The 22171-nt window shown below is 43.8% G+C and overlaps 1 protein-coding gene across 4 annotated transcripts in view; it reads left to right on the top strand.

Moving 5' to 3' along the window:
- The window catches only part of SLIT3 (slit homolog 3 (Drosophila)), a 531488-nt gene that overhangs the window by 498375 nt on the left and 10942 nt on the right, over positions 1-22171 (top strand). For all 4 annotated transcript variants that reach the window (XM_010579134.1, XM_010579133.1, XM_010579136.1 and 1 more), the window contains 2 exons: positions 6894-7134; positions 9517-9647. In XM_010579134.1, coding sequence (XP_010577436.1) covers positions 6894-7134; positions 9517-9647 — 372 coding nt within the window. The remainder of the gene's footprint in view (positions 1-6893; positions 7135-9516; positions 9648-22171) is intronic.

Raw genomic sequence — 22171 nt, 5'->3', positions numbered from 1 at the left:
TCCCCTGATTTTTAAGACATGTCAGTACTAGGCAGTGATGAATGTGAGGGTTTTTTTCCCGGAAGGCAGGGTCACAGTGTTTGGCAGATGTTTTGAGTTGTGACACAGTTGAGCGGAGCAGCAAGAGTAGGTGGGAGACTGGTCTGGGTCCCTTCCCGTGTACCAAGCAGCTCTACTGGCAATTTAGGCAGTGCCCTGGGTTGGCTGATCTCACACCAAGGACTTCAAGAGCAGAACCTGGAACAGCCCAGCCTGCTCCCTCGCTTAAATGAGGGGCTTTCATTCCAATAAAAGTCCTCCAAGAGAGGAAACGTCTTTCTACACAAAGCTCCAAAACTCAACTACTGGCTTAGACAGCACTTCATAGCCCAAGGTAGACTAGGGCAAGCAAAGTAATCCCGCTGCCTGTCAACAGCAGAGCCAGGATTAACTTGAGGTCTCCTGTTTGCTTTCTTTTTTTCACACTAGTCCATGCCAGCTCCCTAAATTTCCTGTGCAAGATGCAAGGGAGCAAGGGTCTTTTAGGAGAAAAACATCACAGTGGGCACTAACAGGCTCACCGTGCCAAGGCAGAGAGCAAGCTGAAGCCCTTTGTGTTCTCCATGCTGAATAGTCCCTGATCTTGCTTGATTTCAGGATTAAAATTCTGCTAACAAAATATGATCTGCTCATTATTCTTTTCATGACTCCAGCCTTCTGTAGTTTAAAGGCCTGCTGCTCTGAAGGGGGGTCTGATTTTTTTTTTCCCCTGTTAAGATTGCAATTGCAAAGATTGTGATTGATCGAGTTCAGCCTTCTGATGTTCAGGATTATAGACTCAACTGTTCAGAAAGTGTGCCTCAGGTGCTGGGCTGTGCAGCAAGGAGATAACTTTGCAAGTATTTGAAGGCTGCAAGTGTTGATGAAAAAGAGAGAACACAAGGGGTGGTCTGACAACGGTAACTAGGAGACCTAAGATGATGATTAATAAAGTTTTTTGGCTAAGTATCAGGAATTATTTCCCAGCAGTGAGTTTGCAGAGTGACCTCCCAGTTATCTGGAGCTCACACTGTTGTAATAAATGCATAGACCTATAACAACTTTATGGTTGTCACTGTGCTATATGTCAGAGCCACTTGGAGTCACACATTAATAAGGATGTTAAAACTTACATCCTTGCACAGTTGAACAAGCGGTACTGCAGTAGTTCTTAACAATTTAGGGCCTCATATGCACGATGACACACCTCTGATGACAGCACCAATAAGCAATAGTACCAACATACCCACACCTGTTTTCCCATCTTAGCATCTCCTATTCACTGTTCATGTGTAGTTGGGCTCCATGCAGCACCTCTCCTTATCACTCATACTTTCTTCCTGAAAAGTTTTCAGTGTTTTCTTCCCAAAATAACATTTTTTTACCCCCTGCAGATGAAAACATTTTTGAGAATTTGTGAGCACCATTGGATAAAACCTAACTTATCAAACCTTCCCTCTAGCAATCAGCCTCACAGTGGTGGTGTCCTGATAAATGTTGCTCTAGTGGGGACGCACACATTAAGGCTGCTGAGCTCGATAGAAAGCACTGTTCCTCCATTGTGTAGATGCTTCAGTGTTCCCCACTGGGAGAGTTTGCTGCAAGAAACTCAGCAGTGATTATTTAAATAAATGAGATCGTACCAGGCAGAATGGTCTTGGCCAAGCTATGCAAGTCAGGCTGTGCTCCACATTCCACTGCCAGGAAAATAAATAGTACTAATTATTTCTAAAAATATATTTTAAATTAAAAAAAGAAAAGGCCTTGACAGACACTGTTGCTAATGTAACTTCTAGGTGCCAGTAGCAGAACAGCTGCACTTGTAAAGCCACCCACTGAAGGGGTTTCACAGCAAGGAAGGATTGTGCAGGAGCTGTACTAGGAGCTCAGGGGATCTTTCAGAGCAGCACCAAGCACAGACACACTGGCTTCTTGCAACATTTGCTTTCTGTTAGTGGAGGCTGTGGTGGGTCACATGGATTTATTATTATTATTATTTTTAACTTCCATGAAATCAGAATTACATACACTGACTTTCCTTCTGCTTTCTATTTGATGCTCACAGACAAAACAAAATGATTGCCATTAGGTAGAACAAAGCTAATGGGCTGGGTTAGGAGTGCTCCTTTCTGCTAGTCGCCTCTGGAAAACAATTACACCTGATGTCAGGCCAGGGGTGACAGCCATCTGTGGGACCGACCCTAGTTTGATCCCATTGCTGCCTCTCCTGACATGTTTGCCAGCCAGCCACAAAGCCATGCGCTGGAGAGAGAGATCACACGCTTCATGAAACAAGGCTTTGAACAGGAAAGTGCTTCAATCGGACAGTCCACTTTAGTGCCTGGCTAGCAATGGGGACGTGGCGCTGATGTGTCCTCAGGTCATCAGCTCTGGCTGGGTCTGACTGCTGTGCTGATAGGCAGCTACTACAGTAACTACCTTAAATTGGCAAGAATTGCTTTCTGTGTATCTGTCTTCCCATGAGGTTGTTGCTATTTTTTTTAATATTCCCTTGTTTTCTTGGAAAGGGGAATCCAAACCATCTTTTGCTGAGTGGTGCCATGCCCCCTGAGGTGCTGTGCTCACTCTCCAGGAACGGGGTGGCCTGTGGGGGTTTGTCAAGAAGCTTCAGCAAAGGGTCTCAGGAAGGAAAAGTCTCTTAGTCTGTAACTAATTCATAGTTTAGGTTTGTTCACAAAGGAATGTTCCCAAGAACAAATTTACTTTGAGAAACATATCAGACTGAGCAAAGACAACCACTTCCCATTGTGGTGGGTTGACCCTGGCTGGATGCCAGGTGCCCACCAAAGCCGCTCTATCACTGCCCACCTCAGCTGGACGGGGGAGAGAAGATATAACAAAAGGCTCATGGGTCAACATAAGAACAGGGAGAGATCACTCACTAACTACTGTCACAGGCAAAACAGACTTGACTTGGGGAAACTATTTTAATTTATTACCAACCCAATCAGAGCAGGATAATGAGAAATAAAACCAAATCTTAAAACACCTTCCCCCCACCCCTCCCTTCTTCCCAGGCTTAACTTTCCTCCCAATTTTTTCTACCTCCTCTCCCCAGCAGCAGAGGGGGACAGGGAATGGGGTCTACAGTCAGTTCATCACACATTGTCTCTGCCACTCCTTCCTCCTCAGGGGCAGGAATCCTCACACTCTTGCCCTGCTCCAGCATGGGGTCCCTCCCACGGGAGACAATCCTCTGCGAACTTCTCCAACGTGGGTCCTTCCCGCAGGCTGCAGTTCTTCACGAACTGCTCCAGTGTGGGTCCCTTCCACAAGCTGCAGTCCTTCAGGCACAGACTGCTCCAGCGTGGGTCCCATGTGGGGTCACAAGTCCTGCCAGCAAACCTGCTCCAGCGTGGGCTCCTCTCTCCATGGAGCCACAGGTCCTGGCTGCTCCAACACGGATTTCCCACAGGGTCACAGCCTCCTTCAGGCATCCCTCTGCTCCGGTGTGGGGTCCTCCCCGGGCTGCAGGTGGACAGCCTGCCTCACCAAGGTCTTCCCCACGGGCTGCATGGGAATCTCTGCTCCGACGCCTGGAGCCTCTCCTCCCCCTCCTTCTGCACTGACCTGGGGGTCTGCAGGGCTGTTTCTCTCACATATTCTCATTGTTCTTTTCCACTGCAGTTTCTGTTGTGCAGGTTTTTTCTCCCTTCTTAAATCTGTTATCCCAGAGGTGCTACCACCATTGCTGATGGGCTCAGCCTTGGCCAGTGGCAGGTCTGTCTCGGAGCCAGCTGGCACTGGCTCTGTCAGACATAGGGGAAGCTTCTAGCAGCTTCTCACAGAAGCCACCCCTGTGGCCCCCCCGCTACCAACCTGGCCACACAAACCCAATACACCCATTTGCAGTTAATCCCCCACACTGTCCTGCCTGCTGTGCTTCCCTTTCCACTGCTGCCCACTCTACTGACCCTGTACATCTCCTCCAAATACTCCTTGGAGCAAAGTAAATGGGGTTTATTGATTGCCAGCAGTATTGCCTGCCAGATTACACTTTTGAGATACATTTGTCTAAATGAATGGATTGGCTTGTCCCTATGCAAGATTATGCTCTTCTTGTAGATGATATTTACCACTTGGCTGACAGGGAGTGGTTTGCTCCCCCACCCCGAACCCCCAATGCTGATAGTATTAGCAGCCTGTGACTGTGCCCACTTACGGCACTAAGTGTCACCCGGGCAGTGGGGGGAGATAAGGGGACCCTGGTAACCACAGCTCCCTGCCCCTTACAGCGGTGAGGTAGCGGTGGGATGGGCATGGGGAGGCTGGCTGTGAAACATCGCTCCGTCCTTGTGGTGAATAAAGGAAGTTTAGGGCAATGCAATGAGAAAAGTGTTGAAAAGCAATTTATCCTGAAAAGTACCAAGAGGCGGTTCTGGCTGAGAAGGAAACATCTGTGTGTTTGTGTCCAGGAGCCCAGCCAAGCCTGCGTGACACCAGGGCTGGAGCGGGACAGTCCCTGCTGGGTGTGCTCTCAGGGCAGCGGCGAGAGGCCAGCACGGCACTCTGCTTTAGGCCTTGGAAATTCCCAGCAGTGGTTTTCACCCTCCTTGTGCTTACTCCTGTGGAACGGATTTTTGTTTGCCATACCCACATCACCGTGTACAAGGCCAACATACAGATTTGGGCAAAGTTAGGAAGCTGGTTAGGGTATTCCGTGCTGGATAGCAGCTGTGGTTAAAGGAGAGCTTTTCTGGCCTTATTCCAGGTGCAAATCCCAAATGTTTGCAGCTTTCAAGGCATTCTTCAGGTCTGCCTTTTGTAAAAGCAGTAATGTAAAGCCCCGTGTCTCTTTTCTCAGACATGATAGAAAAGCAGAGCAAGTCCATTGCTTTTGATGCAGTTCAGGATTTAGCCCATACATATTTTGTTGTGTATTTCTCTCTCTTTCGTGTTTCCCAGAGGCAGACTAGAGAGTGGTGTGTGTTGGGAGAACAGGGACAGGGCGAGGTTTGGGCTCTCATTCCACACAGCGCTAAAGATAGAGCTGTGGTACTCTGGGCAAAATTTCACGTGAGAAAATGTAAAAAGGAAAGCAGTCATCCCCATTTCCTCCTGTTAAAGAGGCAACAGGTTCTGGTCTCTGTGGCTAAGCAAGATTGGTCTTGAGTATGTTATGGCTGTTTTATTTGCTGTTCTTGCACATCTTGTATCGGTACTATTTACTGCAGGGTAATGGCTTGGGTTTCTGTTCTAATTGTATCTAGGAAGGTTGCCTAGAAATTCACAGAGCTTCCAAGTCTCACCTGCTTTACTGAGAGGAGTGAGGTTTTTGGCTTTTTTTTCTCTTTGCTTTTATAAGAGTGCTATTATTCCACAAAGTGCTCCCTGAATGGCAGGAAATTCCTGGTGAGACAAGAGGAATTTCACTGTTCCAGGACTGTGCTGATGGGTTATTCACTGCATGAATGGGTCTGCCACAGTCCTCTCCTGGAAAGCCCTCTGCCACTGTGCTGACGAACGCTGTGTAGCACAGAGAGGTGGTGCAGCAGCCTGAGCCCACAGCCCTCGCTGCAGCTATCCCCACGGCGTTCCCCGCAGCACAGCCTGACGCACCCTCCCTACACACTAACTACCCATTTTTCATCATTTTACTGTCTACACATTTTCAAGCAGTCACAGAACTCAACACAAAGAGTTTACGTTCTCTCATCAGTACAGGAAGGGTTTGTTGGGTTTGGGCAGTGGCTGTAATGAGAAATTTGGGATATAGGTGCAGGGGCATACCGTGTGCAGCCAGCCAGCGAGCCTGGTCCAGTCCCTTTGCTGTACCCATTGATTGCGCAGGCCCAGTGGGTGTACGGGGCAGAGGTTTTTCATTTACTTTTTGCAGTTTAGTCCAACACATGACATCACTTGAAAGATGACTGCAGCTTTTTGCACTTTCTCCATTTTCTCTGCTCCTTCTATGCTGGTGTTGGTATTTCAGCATAGCTGAGTCATTCCAGCAAATAACCTATGAAGTGTGCAGCCATGCTGAATCCAAGAAGGCAGCCTGGGGACTGAGCCGTTGCTGCTTCTGGGCGATGTGGCCCAAGCCTCAGAGGTCAGAGGTTCCTACATGTGGGTTCTGGTCAGCCTCTCATATAGTTAAGATTGAACCACAGCACTTTCCTCCAGATCTGAATATGATTCGAGTTTACCAGTACTCAGATCTAGTATTTGGTTTTCAGCTACCTCTGATTCTGGGGAAGCTTCGTTTCCTTTGCATTTTTCTGATCCAGGACATTGCCAACCACGAACTCAGCTAAAATAAAGTTAATGATCCTGATGCTGTTGGAAACAACCAATTCAGGGAAGCTGCCCAGCAAATAGTGTGGTATCAGTGCATTGCTTCTGAGCCTTTTAGCAGTTGCCCATCTGTTGATGATACACTCTCTGACATACAGTAAACCAAACGAGGAGGCTGTAAAGAACACTAAAAATAGAGGATTTTCCACTTGCTTGCCACTTACAACAGCATAGGTGACTCAAATCACAAAGCCTAGGATGGGGAAATCTCCAGTTTGGGCTTACATGGCTCCCAGTTTTTGCTGGGAACCTCTGCACGGCACAGCATGGGATGGAAGCTGTTTTAGACAGACTGCTGTACTTTCCAGAGCTAGGGAACCAGTGCAAAGTGCAGTACAAATTGCTTTCAGTATTTGAACTGGCTCGTTCAGACCCAGCATGGGGATTTCTGTACAGCACTATGCTGTACAGCTTTCACACAGTAAAGCAGGCACATGATAGCTGAATCTCAGAGCAGCTATACCACCATAGTAGTATAATGTCAGCACCTGAAAATGTTTTCCTTCCTTAAAAAAACGGTGATAATTGAGGCTGCTTTTTCTTTCCTTTACCTTCTTCAGTGGACTCTTCTGTGAAACTCCTCCACCAATGGTTCTTCTCCAGACGAGCCCATGTGATAACTACGAGTGCCAGAATGGGGCCCAGTGCATCGTCGTGCACCACGAGCCCGTCTGCCGCTGCCTTGCTGGCTTTGCTGGGCAGAAATGCGAGAAGCTCATCACAGTCAACTTCGTTGGGAAGGATTCCTATGTGGAGCTGCCATCAGCCAAAATTCGCCCTCAGGCAAACATCTCCCTCCAGGTATGTCACACAGAACATCAGTTGCCAGCCCAGTGCTCTTCTAAGCAATAATATATATAGATGTATATATTTTTTCATTCTGAAGGAACAGGGTCTATTGGCCAAGATGCTGACAAAGTTAGAGTCAACTTGTGAGCCAGCTGTCTGCTCTAAAATTACTGAAGCATTAAGGAGCAGCTAAGGCACTGCTTTACCTTTGTGGGCGCATATCCTGCCTCCAGAGTCTCACCACTCTCTTATTCCCAGACTGGCAACGTAACTAGAGATGGTTCAGGAAACCTCCCTGTCTTCTTACGGATTTACAGCATTGTGTTTCATCCTGTAGTAATTAGTGCTTCATATTAGAACACTTATTAAAAGAGGCTGCTCTAAATGGCCTTTCCAGACAATATTTTGCTTACTCTTTTACTGTGCACATTCAGTAGATAAAAGGCCTGGGATTTTGTTACAGTCCTGTAGTTACACCTAAATTTGTTTTGAGGTCTAAGGTTCAGAAGACAATGGAAAATAGATACCAAGGGTGCCATGCCACTACTGTCGTCTTTGTGGTTGTGAATCAAAGGTATTTTGGATACTTAGTCCAATATGATATTTAAGTGATTTGGAAGTTATCTGCAAACACAATCAAGTAAGCATTAAACTGTTCTCTTTTTTTCCCCCTAATATCCCAAAGTAAATGAGGGAATCATTTCTCGCTGTATAAGTTTTCTAATAAACGGGATGTGTGGAGCACATACATAACATGATACATCTCTTTCTTAGGCCACTGATTGTTAATCTGGACTATTTCTACGCTAGATTCACCCTGCAAATGAAGCATAACATTTCAAAAGATGTGAGAAGAAAAATCATCCCTGCATGTTTATTTTATTGCATTTATTTTCTCAGTTTGAAAAGATTGTATTCCACAGTTGGAAATCATATTGTAGACTTACTTGATGGAGTTTGGTTGTAATTAAAATACCAATGTCAAGACATGGGAAAGAGGACTGAGTTTCCACATTAGGAATAGATTTTTGAAGGGTGGTTCCTGCAAAGTTTATTCTAATGAAAAAAATCCATAATTAATATTTATCTTTTCTTTAATAGCTTGAGTATACAGTTCATATGAAAATGAAGCTGATTCATTTATACTTGAAATTCCAGTTTTTCTTTAAAAATCCCCTTTTATTTAATATCACAAAAGAGATTCTAAAATATGGGCATTCTAGAATATGGCTCCCCAAAGGCTCCAAATGCTATAGGTCAACTTTAAAGCTGAAAATCTGGACATTGTCTTCTTAAGTGTACAAAACACATTACATCAGCCATAGCTTGAAGAATAAAACTGATTATCACAGAAAGCACATGCAGATGACGTTCTCACTGCTTGTTTCCCAGGCTGAATATTATTCTTGCATCCAGTAATTAATCACTAGTGAATTAAAATTAGAATATAACATTCATTATTAAGAACAGATAGAGGAAATCTTATTAAAAAGTGCTCAAGAAAAAAAAATCTTTTAGGGGCAAAAGGGTAGTATTTAAATATATATAAATGGAAACAGATTTTTAAATTTACTGTTTAGTTTTGGCATTTAACAGCCATTATAAAAAAATAAGCAAGAAATCTCAAGAAATATGCACTGTGAAAATAACAGGCAGGTTGTATCCAAAAATCCCATTTTGACTCTTTTTTTTCTTTTTCTTTTGTACCATAGGGATATTTGAGAGCTGGAGACTGGGAAAGCAGAGTCCTCGCTTTTTGATTCAGTGTTCAAATTTTTGTTTCTTGATGTACATCAAAGCTAGAGGGACGAGGGCTACTCTGTTCTTCCTGACTCTCTAAATGTCCCATTTGAAATCAGCATGACTCGCTAGCAACTTGGATTCAGTGAATAACTCATGGTTATGCTAGATGTGGGGACAGGTCCTTCTTTCCTTCTCTGTGTTCATAGGAAGTCTGTGAACAGATCAGCGCCTGATGAAATTTGTTTCCTTGTAATTGTGACACACTCCTCCTACTGCCAGAGCTGATTTTCTAAACCTCCACTTCAAGCTGGGGTAGTCGCTGAGAAATAAATTCATGTGTGGCCAAAAATACAGCAACAGTCTATTGACAGGAATCAAATAAATTGCAGCTCTCACCTCCTGAAAACTAGTTCTCTTTTGAAACAAAGGAGCCATCCCTTACAGTGAGGCCAACCTGTTTGTATATGAGCCCACTCAATGTCACCAAGACCTTTTTGTGTCTCATGGCTCTTGCTCTCTTTGTTGCTAATAAATATGATTTATTAAATCATATTTGAATTGCATATATGATTTTGGTATGATTTTTAATATATGTTTGTATCTTTTTTAATCATTCTCAAGCAGCCTCACCTGGTTATTCATGTTTCACAGGTAGCAACGGACAAGGACAACGGCATCTTATTATACAAAGGAGACAATGATCCTTTGGCTCTGGAATTGTACCAAGGACACGTGAGGCTCATCTATGACACGCTGAATTCTCCCCCCACCACAGTATACAGGTAAATAGCTAAGCTTTACCAAGACGGTTGATTGCAAAAAGAGGTGGAGAGGTAGGATTTTTCTAAGAAATGTGCATGGGACAAGGACTTTTTATTTTACTTCACTGTATCTCTTTTATGTATGTAATTAGATAAAAAAAATCAGAATAAAGGCTTTGCTAGAGGCTGCGTGGTCAAAAACTGGCATTTATTGGCAATACCATTGATACTGTGTCCTACTGTGATTGCAGAAAAATGTTGTGTTTTGTCATCTACTGTAAAGATGTAGTTTCTGGTGAATGTTGTCCGTGAAATAGTTCCACATAATCGGTTTCTCTGATGTTGATATTTAGCATTAATGTACTGTACCAAGACAGAACAGTGACTGTGCAACTGCAGGATTAGACTGTGTCGAATAGGAGAAGGGCTGAATTCCACTACGGGGTGAATATTTTTAGGACTCTTACCTATATCAGTAGTAACTACACAAACCATGAAAAAGCACAAATTACAGAGGTAGAGCGTAGGACAATTTGACCTTCAGACACTTGACTTTTCGGGATACCAAACCCGCAAGTTTTATTCATTAGTCACAAGAAAGAAAAGCAAATGTAGAAGTGAAACCCATGCTCAGAGGCGTTTCCCTAGGAAAGAGAGATGTGCTGCTCCTGTCTTCCACTGTTCCTTTAGCAGCCCTTTCCCTGGGATTGACTCCCTTCTGATTATTTTTAAGCCCTGCTGCTCCAGTTTGTTCTGTGTAAACATGCAGTTGTGACCACATAGAGCCCTTTCAGGTTCAGTCCAGTTTAATGGCATTGTGTGTGCAGAAGAGCTGGATTTCCCAGCCCACCTCGCTCTTTAAGGAAGAGCATCCTATTAGAGCAAGTGAAAGGATGCCAAGTATCACTAGCCAGGACAGGTCTCGTAGTTCCTCTGGAAAGTTTTCTCAGCACTTGATAAAACTTGAGTCTTCAGGAGCATGGGAGCTGTGCAGAGCTTTCTTTGGGGGGAATGGCAACTTGTTTAAGAAAATGAGAAAATTCTTTCTGTATAAAAGCAGGTTGACTACTACCACTGCAGGGATGTCAACAGGAAGAGCAAAGGCTTGTCCACTGTAGGAATGAAGAAAGTAGTTTGTTAGTGATTTTCACCAGCTGGATAGGTGTGAAAAATTTCTCTGTGTGTGGCTGCTAATCCTAATTGATTTCACGTTAGAGCAAAGCTGAAGCTGTTAAACAGTTTTATGCCACTAATTAGAACATAGGGAAAAGCTCGTTATGTGTGGGCAGCACAGGGGGTGACAGATCAGTGTGTATGCTTGCTCTCTGTTGTCAAGGGCAGGGCGGTGTAGTGACAAGAGCTGTTGCCACCATCACAACAACACTTTATGGATCTGCTGCCTTCTGGCAAAGTTGCCAGAGATGGCGAGCAGCAGTGCCCGCGTTATTCCTGCGCCTTTCATATTGATCAAGGAGGAGGTCTCCATTCAGACTGACACCTCATTACCATAAGATTAATGGCCTGTTCACTACATTTTGTACTGTGTGATCTGTTGAGATGGGAAAGAAGCTGCTTAATACGATGCCCTTTCTGAAATGTCACTCTAATCTTTTATTAGTTTAAGGAGTGGAGCAAAATGGGATTAGCATGGAGCTTGATGGGAAAAGATTAGGTTGATTGAGAAAAACTGCAGCTAAAGAATGTCAAAAAGGGCCTCTAAATAGATTAAAAGACTTGTTTTGCTTAAGGGCTGAGGAAGGGGGAGGAAACCTGCTTCTCTCCTTACAATCATAGGATTTAAGGGTAGAAGGCATGAGTGGATCTGGTTTGACCTCCCTATATAGCCTGTTTGACTTTTAGCTAAGGCGTAAGCTCTCTTTGGCTAACACATGACTTCCAGCTTGGCACCAAGTTTTGACAAGAAAACACCAAATAATGGCAAATCCTGCATTTCCTTTAGTAGCTTGGACAATGGTCAGTCGTTTCTATTATTCAGGCATTGGCCATAATTTCTACGTTGTGTTGATAATACCTTCTGGATGTTTTAGAGGCTTTCTCCAGGGAAATGAAAGTCCTTTTATAGCTGCTACTGGCTCCCATGAGTTTATCTGTACTTTTAATCACTTTGTCTCCTAACTTGCATTTTGATGAAATGAATGGCTGATTCGGTGTGATGAATTTTACTTAAACCTTAAGAATTTGGGGAACTCTTTTCTGCAACTTCTACAATTTTTCATTTTTCAGTAAAAATAAGGTTACTGGGAGAACCTGAAACATTAAAATCTTAGCATTACCATTGGTAAAACAGTTTGCCTTCTCTGTTGCCTACTCCTCGCTGTGTTGTTTAGATGCCTCATTTAAATCTCAATCTCAGCAAAAGTGGACTGTTTGCCTTTGAGAAGCTCTGTTGAAAGACTATTAGATTAATCTTCATGGGCAATATCAGGTGCTGCTATCCTCCAAAGGGGTGCACTTCCCAGAAATGATGAGCAGTGCTTTGGCTCTTGTTTTTCCTCAGAAGAGTCTGCCAAAAGAGGAGGAGGCCTTAAAATACTGCCTGGTGGGAACTGCGCCAGCTACAGCTGCAGGAAATCTGTAACTGACCTGGTCTTGTGCTGTAACTGAGATGTTTTGCTGGCTATTTCAGGTACTCCCGTGATGGGATGTGGGAAGTCATTGGCAAGCCACATTATCTGTAATTCTTCGTGAGACTCCATGATAAGATTTATTAATAGTACTTAAGAACAGTAAAATTAGTGAAGTACTTGGCTAATACAGGTAATATCCTGTAAGGATAAGATAAAACCTGTTGTCAGACAGCTTGGGAAGCCAGCAGCGAGTAAGGCATACTTCATGGTAGTGTTCAGTAGTATTCAGCAGAAGGGTGCTGGAAGGATGTACGCAGCATGTTACATTGCAAAACTCTCCCCAAGCTCCCTAGTGTACAGCCAGGATGAAGGTTTGTACCAGACACGTGGTGTGTGTGCTCTGAACTTGCTGGTTTAGTGTTTTCTGTGGGTGGCCTCACTTTGCAAACCTGTGCTAGGAGATTGAGGGCAGGGCTGTGGTGTAATAGCGGATTGCAGGCATGCCAGGAAAGAGCAGTTCATTTTACCTATTCTGTGAAGGCAGGTTGTCTCTGGCTATTGGAGTGGACCTGCTCCTGTATCTTAGTTGCTAATTTGGGCAGATTTAAGTAGAACTACAGTACAAAGTTAGTCTGGAAAAGCCCAAGATTAACTCGCTGTACATTCAGATTTGCTTTACGTGTATTCGTTCCTGTGGTATGTTTGGATAGAAAGGTTAAAGTTGACATTGGACTTTTCTTTCATTCTAGTCACGTAAAGGTCAACAAATGTCCAATGGAAAAGACTACCTAAAATACATTGTCATTTATCATCAGGTTAGAAAGAAATACAAGTTAATGCATGAATATGCAATGGTTGAACTCGCCCTTTAAAAAGAAAAGCTGACTGGTCTGTTATTGGAACTCCTCACTTCTAAGCTGCAAAATAATGGTTTCCTGGATGTCACAGTAAATATCTTACAGAAGATCCATTTTTGAAGTGGGATTCCTATTTGTTGTTTCTTTTATTCTATTTAATTATTGCATAGGTGCACAAGTGAGAACAGAAATCTGTTCCTGAGTGCTTTATTGACCTCCTGGTTTCTGCATTGGTGAGAGTTACTCTTCCATGCCATGACAGGACTTAGTACTGAGCCAACAGTGAGTTCTTCAAATAAAGTAAATCTTTTACACAGGTACCCTACCTTAATTTAAAGATACCAACTGATGAGGAATGTGGTGCTTTTATTTACCACCATGCTCCAACTATTAAAAGTTTGAATTAACAAAGAGCATGTAATTCTGTAGTTTCAGCATTTGGCCATTGATACTGGTGTCTGTTTAACTGTATTCTATAGGGAGAGTTTCCTATTTTCAGCCTTTTTTCCTACACGTGTTCCTTGAACCAGACATAAGACCATACTTGTACTTTTTTTTCCTGATGGTTTTTATGCTCTTACACAGTCATATTGATTCAAATGCTAAATTAATCCTTCCCAATAAAAATGGAAAATAGCAATGTGACACAAACTACTGATGTAGTTACCCTTGGAGTTCCCAGATTGCCATGTTGCATACAGACTGTCATATCTGGTAAAGAGCAAAATGCAGACATCATTGGTGTAAAATCGTATATTTTCATGCAGGCTTCCTGACAGCGGTGAAAAAGGAGGCAGTTAAGAAACATAAGAATTAATTGTATTTGTCTTTCTACAGAGCGTACACTCAAGTTACATTATATTTCCTTTTAAAAGTATCCTTGCATAAACTGTTTTCAAAAATACTACATCATTAAAAATAATTCTTATAGATTGTGTCATGCAGTTCTCATGCTCCGGCTAATTCTTACATAGCATAGACGGATGTTCTTGTGGTTAAAGCAAAAGGCCTGAAATAAGGGAGCTTAAATTCTTACTGTATCTGCCTCATATGTGATGACTGTGCGATGACAAATTAAATCTGGTTCTCTGTGCACAAAATTACAGAAATGCACAAAAAACAGAAAAAATGTTTCAGAAGTGTGCTGTGGGTCTCCGGAAGGTGAGGTTCCTTCTCCTCCCTCCAGGCTGTGGAGCAGCACCAGGCTCTTACCCCAGCAGCATCTGCAAACTGCCCGTGCCATTCCACGTCACTCAGCCTCTGTCCGTGGCGGCTGGAGCCCGGGGAGCAGCCCACGTGGCTACCGGTACTCGTTATCCAACAACAGGTCTTTGGCCATGCCACTCCTTAATGGAACTTGGTAGTACTCAGGGACTTTGGTCCTCTACTCAGATTTCATAGACTTTTCCTCCACTCTTCTGGTGCTGAGGTTGAACAGTTGCTTTGGTGATGGAAACACTTCCACACCTTCCAAAGATATAGGAGACGGGATTTTTGTGTAATTGCCTCTCTTTAGCTGCAATTGCTTATCTGCAAAAAAAGCCTAGAAGGCTTCACCATTAATTTACTGCCTTCTAGGGAATAATGTGCTGGAGGAGTAAAAGCATTCATTATTCTGAGGATCATTATTAGAGCTTGTCAAACCCAGTTTTTACCAAAAGTCTCTTTGCAGAGCTCACTGCATGACTGGTCCTTTTCTTCCTAATACTTTCACAGTCTGCAGCTTGCGCTGTGCCTGTCCCTAGTGGGATTCCCGTTTGATACTTCTGGATGGTCTCTAAATAGACTGTTTTTCAGAGATTTCTATGAGACATCACTGAGCTCTTAACAATTCTGCATATTTGCAATTCATTTTATTCTCTCTATCACGCACACTTATTTTTTCAGGTACTCCTTCGGGATTTTGCATCAAATAAACTGAAAAAAAACAGTATTAATCTCTGACCTGCACAGTAAAAGTTGTAAAATTTGAATGTGCTTATACATCTTGCATGAGCCAAGGCAAAGGACAGATGAATTATTTTTTGCCTTTATAAGGGGCTCTGGTGTATTTAAAGGGGACAAAAAAGACAAGTGTGTGAGTTCTTGCCAAACTACAAACATTGCATTTCCCTAGTTTTTTCTTGGATTTTTGCGTAATAGGACAATGAAAATGTAAGGCCAAGACCTTAAAATACCATCTAACTTTTATCATTAGGTTCAGAATCAAATATTTGCTTTCATGAAATTCATAAACTTTATTCTGCTGAGATGAATCTTAAGAAGGGTAAAGTTTTGTCCTTCAGGCTGCCTGGGGACTTAGCAGGCAAAATCTTGTTAAGCCAATTTACTTTTTTTCTCTGTAAATCTCTTCAATGTCTCTTGCAAGAGTGATAGTTTCTCATCTCTCCTCTCTCTCCTCGCCTCCACCCAGCTCATTCTCTTCAGTGTAATATCTGAGTACCCAGAAACACTGTGCTGCAGACCCACAGCTTTATTTCTAACCTTACACATACGTGTAAGGTGTTTCAGAGTGGGATGTTTTATCAGAAGGCAAAACTTTTCACCAATCAAGTCGGCGCTGGCGTGTCTGTGTACCAGGTATGGGAAGTTAGGAATAGATCATCTAAAGCCACTTGCCCTGTGGTAGTGACAGAAATAGAAGTTACATTCTCTGCATCCCAGATCACCTTCTTCAGGGCCCAAAATCTGGGGCTATCGGTCTAAGTTACACTCGGATGTCCCCTGTCAACAGAGGCTGGGCTGCACCAGTACACACAGGTGCTGCCAACATGCATGAGCTGCCAACTTGCCCAAAGCCCCATGACCGAGGCAGGCACATGCTTGATTTTGTCTTCCCCTCAGCGCTCACTGTTGAACTTTGGAGAATTTAGGCCACAGTCTGTGAAAGCAGTAAACTCAGTAGCTGCTCCTCTGCCACAAAGGGTTTCATGCCATTTACACTCATTCTTTGAATTAACTTGTATTATGACCACTTGAACTCAAAGCAGAGATGTCATTTGTATCCTTTTGATTGGGAATGTGGCCATCGACACCATCACTGTCACCTTTATCATTGCTTTTTAAAAAAATCAGAATGCTGCTGCAGACCCACATCAACTTCAAGCAGGTGGCAGAAGACAGTCCTCCTCCTCCCAAATCACTTTTTAAGCAGACTGTGCTGGCTTTAACGCATAGACAACATACAAGCAAATTGTCGGTAGTCTGCGTATTATGTAAGCAAATTGATTTGATGTTGTTTTCTAAACCAGACACCCATAAGCTGGTCTGTACCCTGTTACTTTAGTCACTGCGTACCTGTCCTCTGCACTGCTCCACCTCTACCTCCCAGCAGCTCTCTCCCAGCTGAAGGGGACAGGAGGGAAGCCGGAGCAGATATGCTGTGTCCATCCCTGCTAGTTGCTAGTTGATCAGCAGCCTTTTAGGAAGAATTATGCAAAACAGCAGAGTGCAGAGCACACATGTACATATAACTTCAGTACAATAACATTATAATGCTGATTTCTTTCAGCACAGAATAATAAAAATGTAGTGAAGTCAGCAAGATGCCAGTATTAATCCCAAGAAGAAATGAGAGGTGATGAGATAGAGATAGTTCAAAAGTAAACAAAAGTTGGGGGCAGGGGGAACACCCAAAATGAATCAATGTGTTAACATTCTCTGAGTTCGGCCTCTAGTCAGAGTCTAGCTTCACAGCATACTGACCCCATGCAGCTCCTCTTTCTCCTGACTGGATTGGACGCTTCAGAGGATTATGCCTAAAGATGGAAAGCAAATCTTTCCCAGTTACGACATTTTACTTTGCAGTGGAGAGTGTTAACCATTCAGTTAATACCATTAAGTATTGTCAAGAGCATCAAGAAGGAAGATGTTTGCCCTTGGAAGTTTGCTGAACTCTGGACGTAGCTCAGCACCTTGCAGGTACTTGCTGGTTTTCATGTTCAAAGTAGCCTTGGGTTTATGTAAAAATGAATGGTGAAGCCAAAAGTTGTTCTCTACAGTGATTTGACCATGACTAGAAATAATATAGCTCTATCATCAAAAGAAAATTGCTGTTGAAAATGCAGAAACTCACATTATAAATGAAGGTTTTTCCCATGTTTGTTAAAGTCCGTAGCTGCGTTGAGTTTTAGCCAGTTCAGTTCAAGCCTTAAAACTTCCCAGCCAAACCAAAAGAAACTGTGAAATAAAAACTATTTCTTCCACCCCAGCAGATAACCTGATTTAGTCATTAGTCTGTCTGTAACATGGCCTCACTGCTTCTTCTAGTGAGAGCATCAGTGAAACCGTGAGAGTGGTCCTGGCAGCTCCCAAGCCTCATAAATTAGTGCTGATGTTAGTCCACATTCTGAGCAGTCAGTTTGGTTTCTGTGTGTTGGAAACATGCTCTTGGGCTGAACTCTGTTTCCACTGAGTAACTAGGAGAAAGGTGTGCAAACGTATTTTAAAAGGTATTTTCTTGCTATATCGCAGGTTGTTAGTCCAGTAGTATATTGCCAAAGTTCATTAATACTGATTATATCAGAGGAAGATTGAAGTATTCTTGTAATAGACAATGGTGAAATAAGCTTAATCATAGTCAAAATGACTTTATAAACTTCCTATGCACTAATGACTGGCTCATGTCTTGAATTGTGAGGTTTTTGCCTTACAACAACATGTAGCAAGCTAATATAACATGTTTATTTTTTTCTGCCTGTAAATTTCTTGTAAACATGATGACTAACATAAAGTTTAGATGTATACCATGTGTGATAGATTTATATCCCATTTATACCAAGCGCCAGGCTCTGGATTCAATAGATACAGTCTCTGTTAGAAGTGCATGCAGGACTGGCACTGAGGGTGATCACGGAGGTGCAGCATGACTCTGTGCACAATTATTTCGGTGCTTCTTCCCAGTATAGAAACGTGACCCACAGCGCTGCATTTGCCAGCATGTCCCAGTGCTGCTGGAAAAGGTGGATATGGCAGCTGCTATTCTGGTTGTCAAATAGCAATGGATTTTGTTTATTTTTGTGGAAGTAGAGCCATACAGCTGTAGGTACGCTGCCACAGATGAGGTGGAAACAATTTCATTTCCTGACCATGCATCAGGTTTCTAAATAAATACAGCTTTTTTTTTGTTTGGGCTTAGCCTCCAATTTCAGATAAACCCCATCATTCTGTGTCACTCTAATTGGAAGCCCTTTTAATTGTGTTCTGTAGCGGCCCTGCTCCCTCCTGCTAAATGACAGAGACCTTTGTACTTTCCAGACCTGAAAAGGGGATAGAAGGTGTAAAGTATTCCCCCTGATGAAATGACTCTGTGAAGACACTTGATGGATTTCCTCATCAGAACCTGAGATTTGATAGCCACGTGAATGGCAGAGCTGTTTTCAGTAGCGTTTGACAGTGGTGCTGAAAAGCAAACCCAAGCGCGCTGTTCTGTTCTGAGTCTCGGCGGGGCGGGGGGCTGTGCTGCAGCACGTCCTGGTGTGTGCCACGCAACTGGACACGTACAGCGCCGGCTCTGCGCTGGGGGGGACGTGGCACTCACTGCTGTCACTGGCCCTGCTGCTGTGCCAGGGTCTGCGCCTTCTCTGCTGTTTGCACTGTCTTTATTTTTTTAAGGATAACTGATTTAATGAGTCCCAATAGCATTGCAGAATCTGTATGTGATTGTTTTTACGCTCTGTATGTACTGGATTTGTTATTTTATATGATGCATGTTACAGTAAAGACACCGAGATGCAATAGCTCATTGCACCGCAATACGCTGTGTGCCGTGATGTGCAAACTCGTTCTGGTGGAGTAAGATGGGAAGGCAGTAACACTGCAATCTGTCATTCAGGAGAGGCCTTGGACTTGAAGAGTTCATTCAAGCTATTTTTACTGCTATTACGCTTGTGTTTAACAAATTCTCAGTTAGCAGAATGAAGTATTCAGCTCTGCAGGGACACGGTGATACTGCAGAAGATCAGCGCAGCTTCAGCTCCCCAACAGTGGGGTCGGAGGGAGGTATCAGACCTCTTGCCCGTGTCAGGGACACTGTGAGAATTCACTGCAAATGAGGAGTGTTTACCCTGGCCATGAATCTGACCTTTTTATGAATAATCTAGGGAAAGGGGTCAGGATTGTGTTAATTGCATGTTGCAGGGGTATAAAAAAAAGCTGCTTGCTTTTCCCTTAGAAGGTCTGTAATACAATAACTTTCACTGTTGGCAGGGGTGCTGCAGGAATTGAATTATGACTGGAAATTAGATATGCATAGCCTGGCCAAACGATCATTAAGGGAGATACGGTAATCAGCTGCCAGTGTTTAAGGGCTGTAAACACCAAGAAGAGAAAGATGGGAGTTTGGGGTGGTCTACAGAGTTGTAAGTAGGAGAAAAGGTATAAAACCAAGCAAATGAAAACAGAGGTATCAAGGAAAAAAATCTTAATGTCGAGTGCTCTCAGCCTAGGAGACCTAATGCTCGAGTCATGTAAAACGGGACTGAACATAACAAAAGAGAGTATATTTTAAGCTGAAAATGAACTTGAGTGCTACAGTATATGTCTTTCACCTCTTACTTCCCTAGTCTTGTGTTCCATTAGCATTTTTCATACTTTTTTCTCAACATGTGGTTTTTATTTGGCTTCTGAAGATGATAGTGCCTGAAGTGATGTGTTATTGTTAGAGGTAGCACAAACACTACTCCAATTATGATTTTGCCTTTGTTGCCATGGAGAAGTTTAAATCTATTTTAGGCCAAGGACTGATTATAACTGGAACGAAGGGCAGGAGGTAACTGTAGCTTGGAAAGGTGAAAAACCATCACCACTGATACCTGAAGTCAGCCTGGCACAGTATGAGTTTCACAGCTCCCAGATTACTAACATCTCAATGCGGTTCACTGCAGCTCTCACCTTGTGTTTCTTGATTTTGGTACCTCTTCCCTGGTGCCTGCTCTTCCCATGTGTTGTAAGCTCCTTAAGCTCTTTTGGACATGTATTTCTGCTTATTCCTTTCTACTTCAAATGTTTTCAAAGATTATCTAAGTTCAGTGTTCCCCATGGCCTTCACTCCCCAATCACTTACCAACCTTGTGTTTGCTTTGTTCTGTGCTTCAAATGAGGCATGTCCCCATTAAGACAGAGGTCAGGAAAATCTGGAGACTGTAGCTAATGACTTGATGTCGCCATTTGCATAATTGATGGTTATACATTTCCTCAGTGACATGGTTTGCTGTGATACTTAAAGCTATTTTTGTTTTTGACTTCTCTGCCCTGCTGTTCTCTGCTGTCTACACTAAAGGTATATTACATGTCAGTGAAAAAAACTAACCCCAAAGCCCAAACTTTACAAGTTCAAATTGAATGCTTTAATCCTTTAATGCATTTCTGTTCACTGGCATATTTGTTGTGGCTCAGCTCTAAACCTCTCATGGGTATTAGAGCAAGGGGAGTCAGTGTTTATAACATCTGTGTGTGCTTGGGACTGGAGTAGAGGGGAAAGAAAATACAGGAGGGAGAAGAGAAATAGATAAAAAACGAGAGGGGAAATCAGTTCTTTTATATATTCCCTGGGGGTTTATGTTTAACACGCATCCCTTTCCCTTAATTTCTTTGTGTTCTGGAGTCTAAGACCCCAGCAGAGGCTGTGTCCAGGGCCTGTGTGCAGTGCCCTGCACAATGGGTCCATCAGCTCATCTTGCTGGAATTGCTCTGACAGATGAGGCCAGCTCCCTGCGATATGAAATTTCAATGACACTTTCATAGAGCCCTCTCTAGTGGCCTGTCTTCCCTGTGAGGGCAGGTCTGAGCTTCCCACCCGGGCACAGAGGGAACAGAAGGTGCTGGACCCAGGGCCTTCTCATGAGCTTTGGAAGCTGGGCTCTCCTCACGTGCCCAGTATTTTCCTCTTTCTTTTTTTTTGCCAAATCGGATCAGATGCCATGGCCAGCTCTCAGTGGGGGTAACCTTGATGAAAGCAATGTAATAGATTGTGCAGGACATGTAACCTGGGCTATGAAAAGACGAGTGTAATGGAGAAGAGAAAGGTAAGGGGTGCTGCTGGTTAAGGAGCAGCAAGCGTGTCCCCTTTGCTGGGGAGGCAGGGCACTGCGGGACAGCAGCTACCCCTCGTCAGCACCTGGGGGGCTCCCGGGGCAGCCAGCTCCGACTGGGATCGGTTCACGGCACTGCTATCTGGAGGAATCCTCCTGCCAACGCTCCCCATTTGGCTGTGCATTACTTCTTTTCCCTCAAGATGAATACTTTAAGGGACCTGAAGTGATTACACTCGGAAGGGAACCAAAACGGTTTCTCAGCATCAAGTTCGTAACGAGACTCAAGTGAAGGTCCTGTAGAGACTGTGAATACAGTCTATGAAACGTCTGATGAGATGGGCCCTCACCGGACTGCTGCTTGCAGTATGAGAAACAGTTCCTGGGTCCTGAAGAATCTCTCTCTGTTACATAAAACTGGTCTTTTGATTCCTTTTACTGCTTACTTTTTAGCAAGTTTAATTATTAAATTCCCGAAAATCCTTGCTTACACTTTGAATGTTTACACTTCAAACATAATTCCTCCCTTTTTTTCCAACAAGAATGTATTGCAAACTGCATATCATCCAATGGTGCTGGAAGTTGGAAGTTGGCTAAAAACTCACGACGGTCTTTTTTAATAGCTTGGAGAAATCTCAGGAGCCAGGCCTTGGTTTGCTAGCGCCCCCGAGGAGAGCAGCTGGCTCAAATCTAGCAGCCCCTTGGCTTCTTCTGTCAGTTCCTTTCCCCTCTCCCTGGCTTTGCTCAGACGTATTACCTCGATTTAACCATAAAGCATGAAAACCTTTGCAAAAAGGAAGGGGTTTGGTAACGTCAAGTCAGCTGCCGGCTGCGTGACACGGTGAGATCTGCAGCAGTAAAGCAATTGGGAGCAGCCAGCCAAAACCAACCTGCCCGATCAGCTTACAAAAGCTCCTGCGGGTCCCTGTCCCGAGCGAGCGAGCGGGTGCAAGGCTGGGTAGCGGACGGGGCGGTGAGCATCCCTCCCGGCGGCGGGAGAGGAGGAGGAAGAGGGAGGAGGAGGAGGAGGAGGAAGGCGCGGGCCCGGGCGCCGCCGTCCCCGGGCGCCG

This window comes from Haliaeetus leucocephalus, unplaced genomic scaffold, assembly GCF_000737465.1.
Source record: "Haliaeetus leucocephalus isolate CR32 unplaced genomic scaffold, Haliaeetus_leucocephalus-4.0 Scaffold656, whole genome shotgun sequence".
NCBI lineage: Eukaryota > Metazoa > Chordata > Aves > Accipitriformes > Accipitridae > Haliaeetus > Haliaeetus leucocephalus.
Note: the sequence above shows the minus strand (reverse complement) of the source record. Positions and strands in the feature narration are given on the sequence as shown.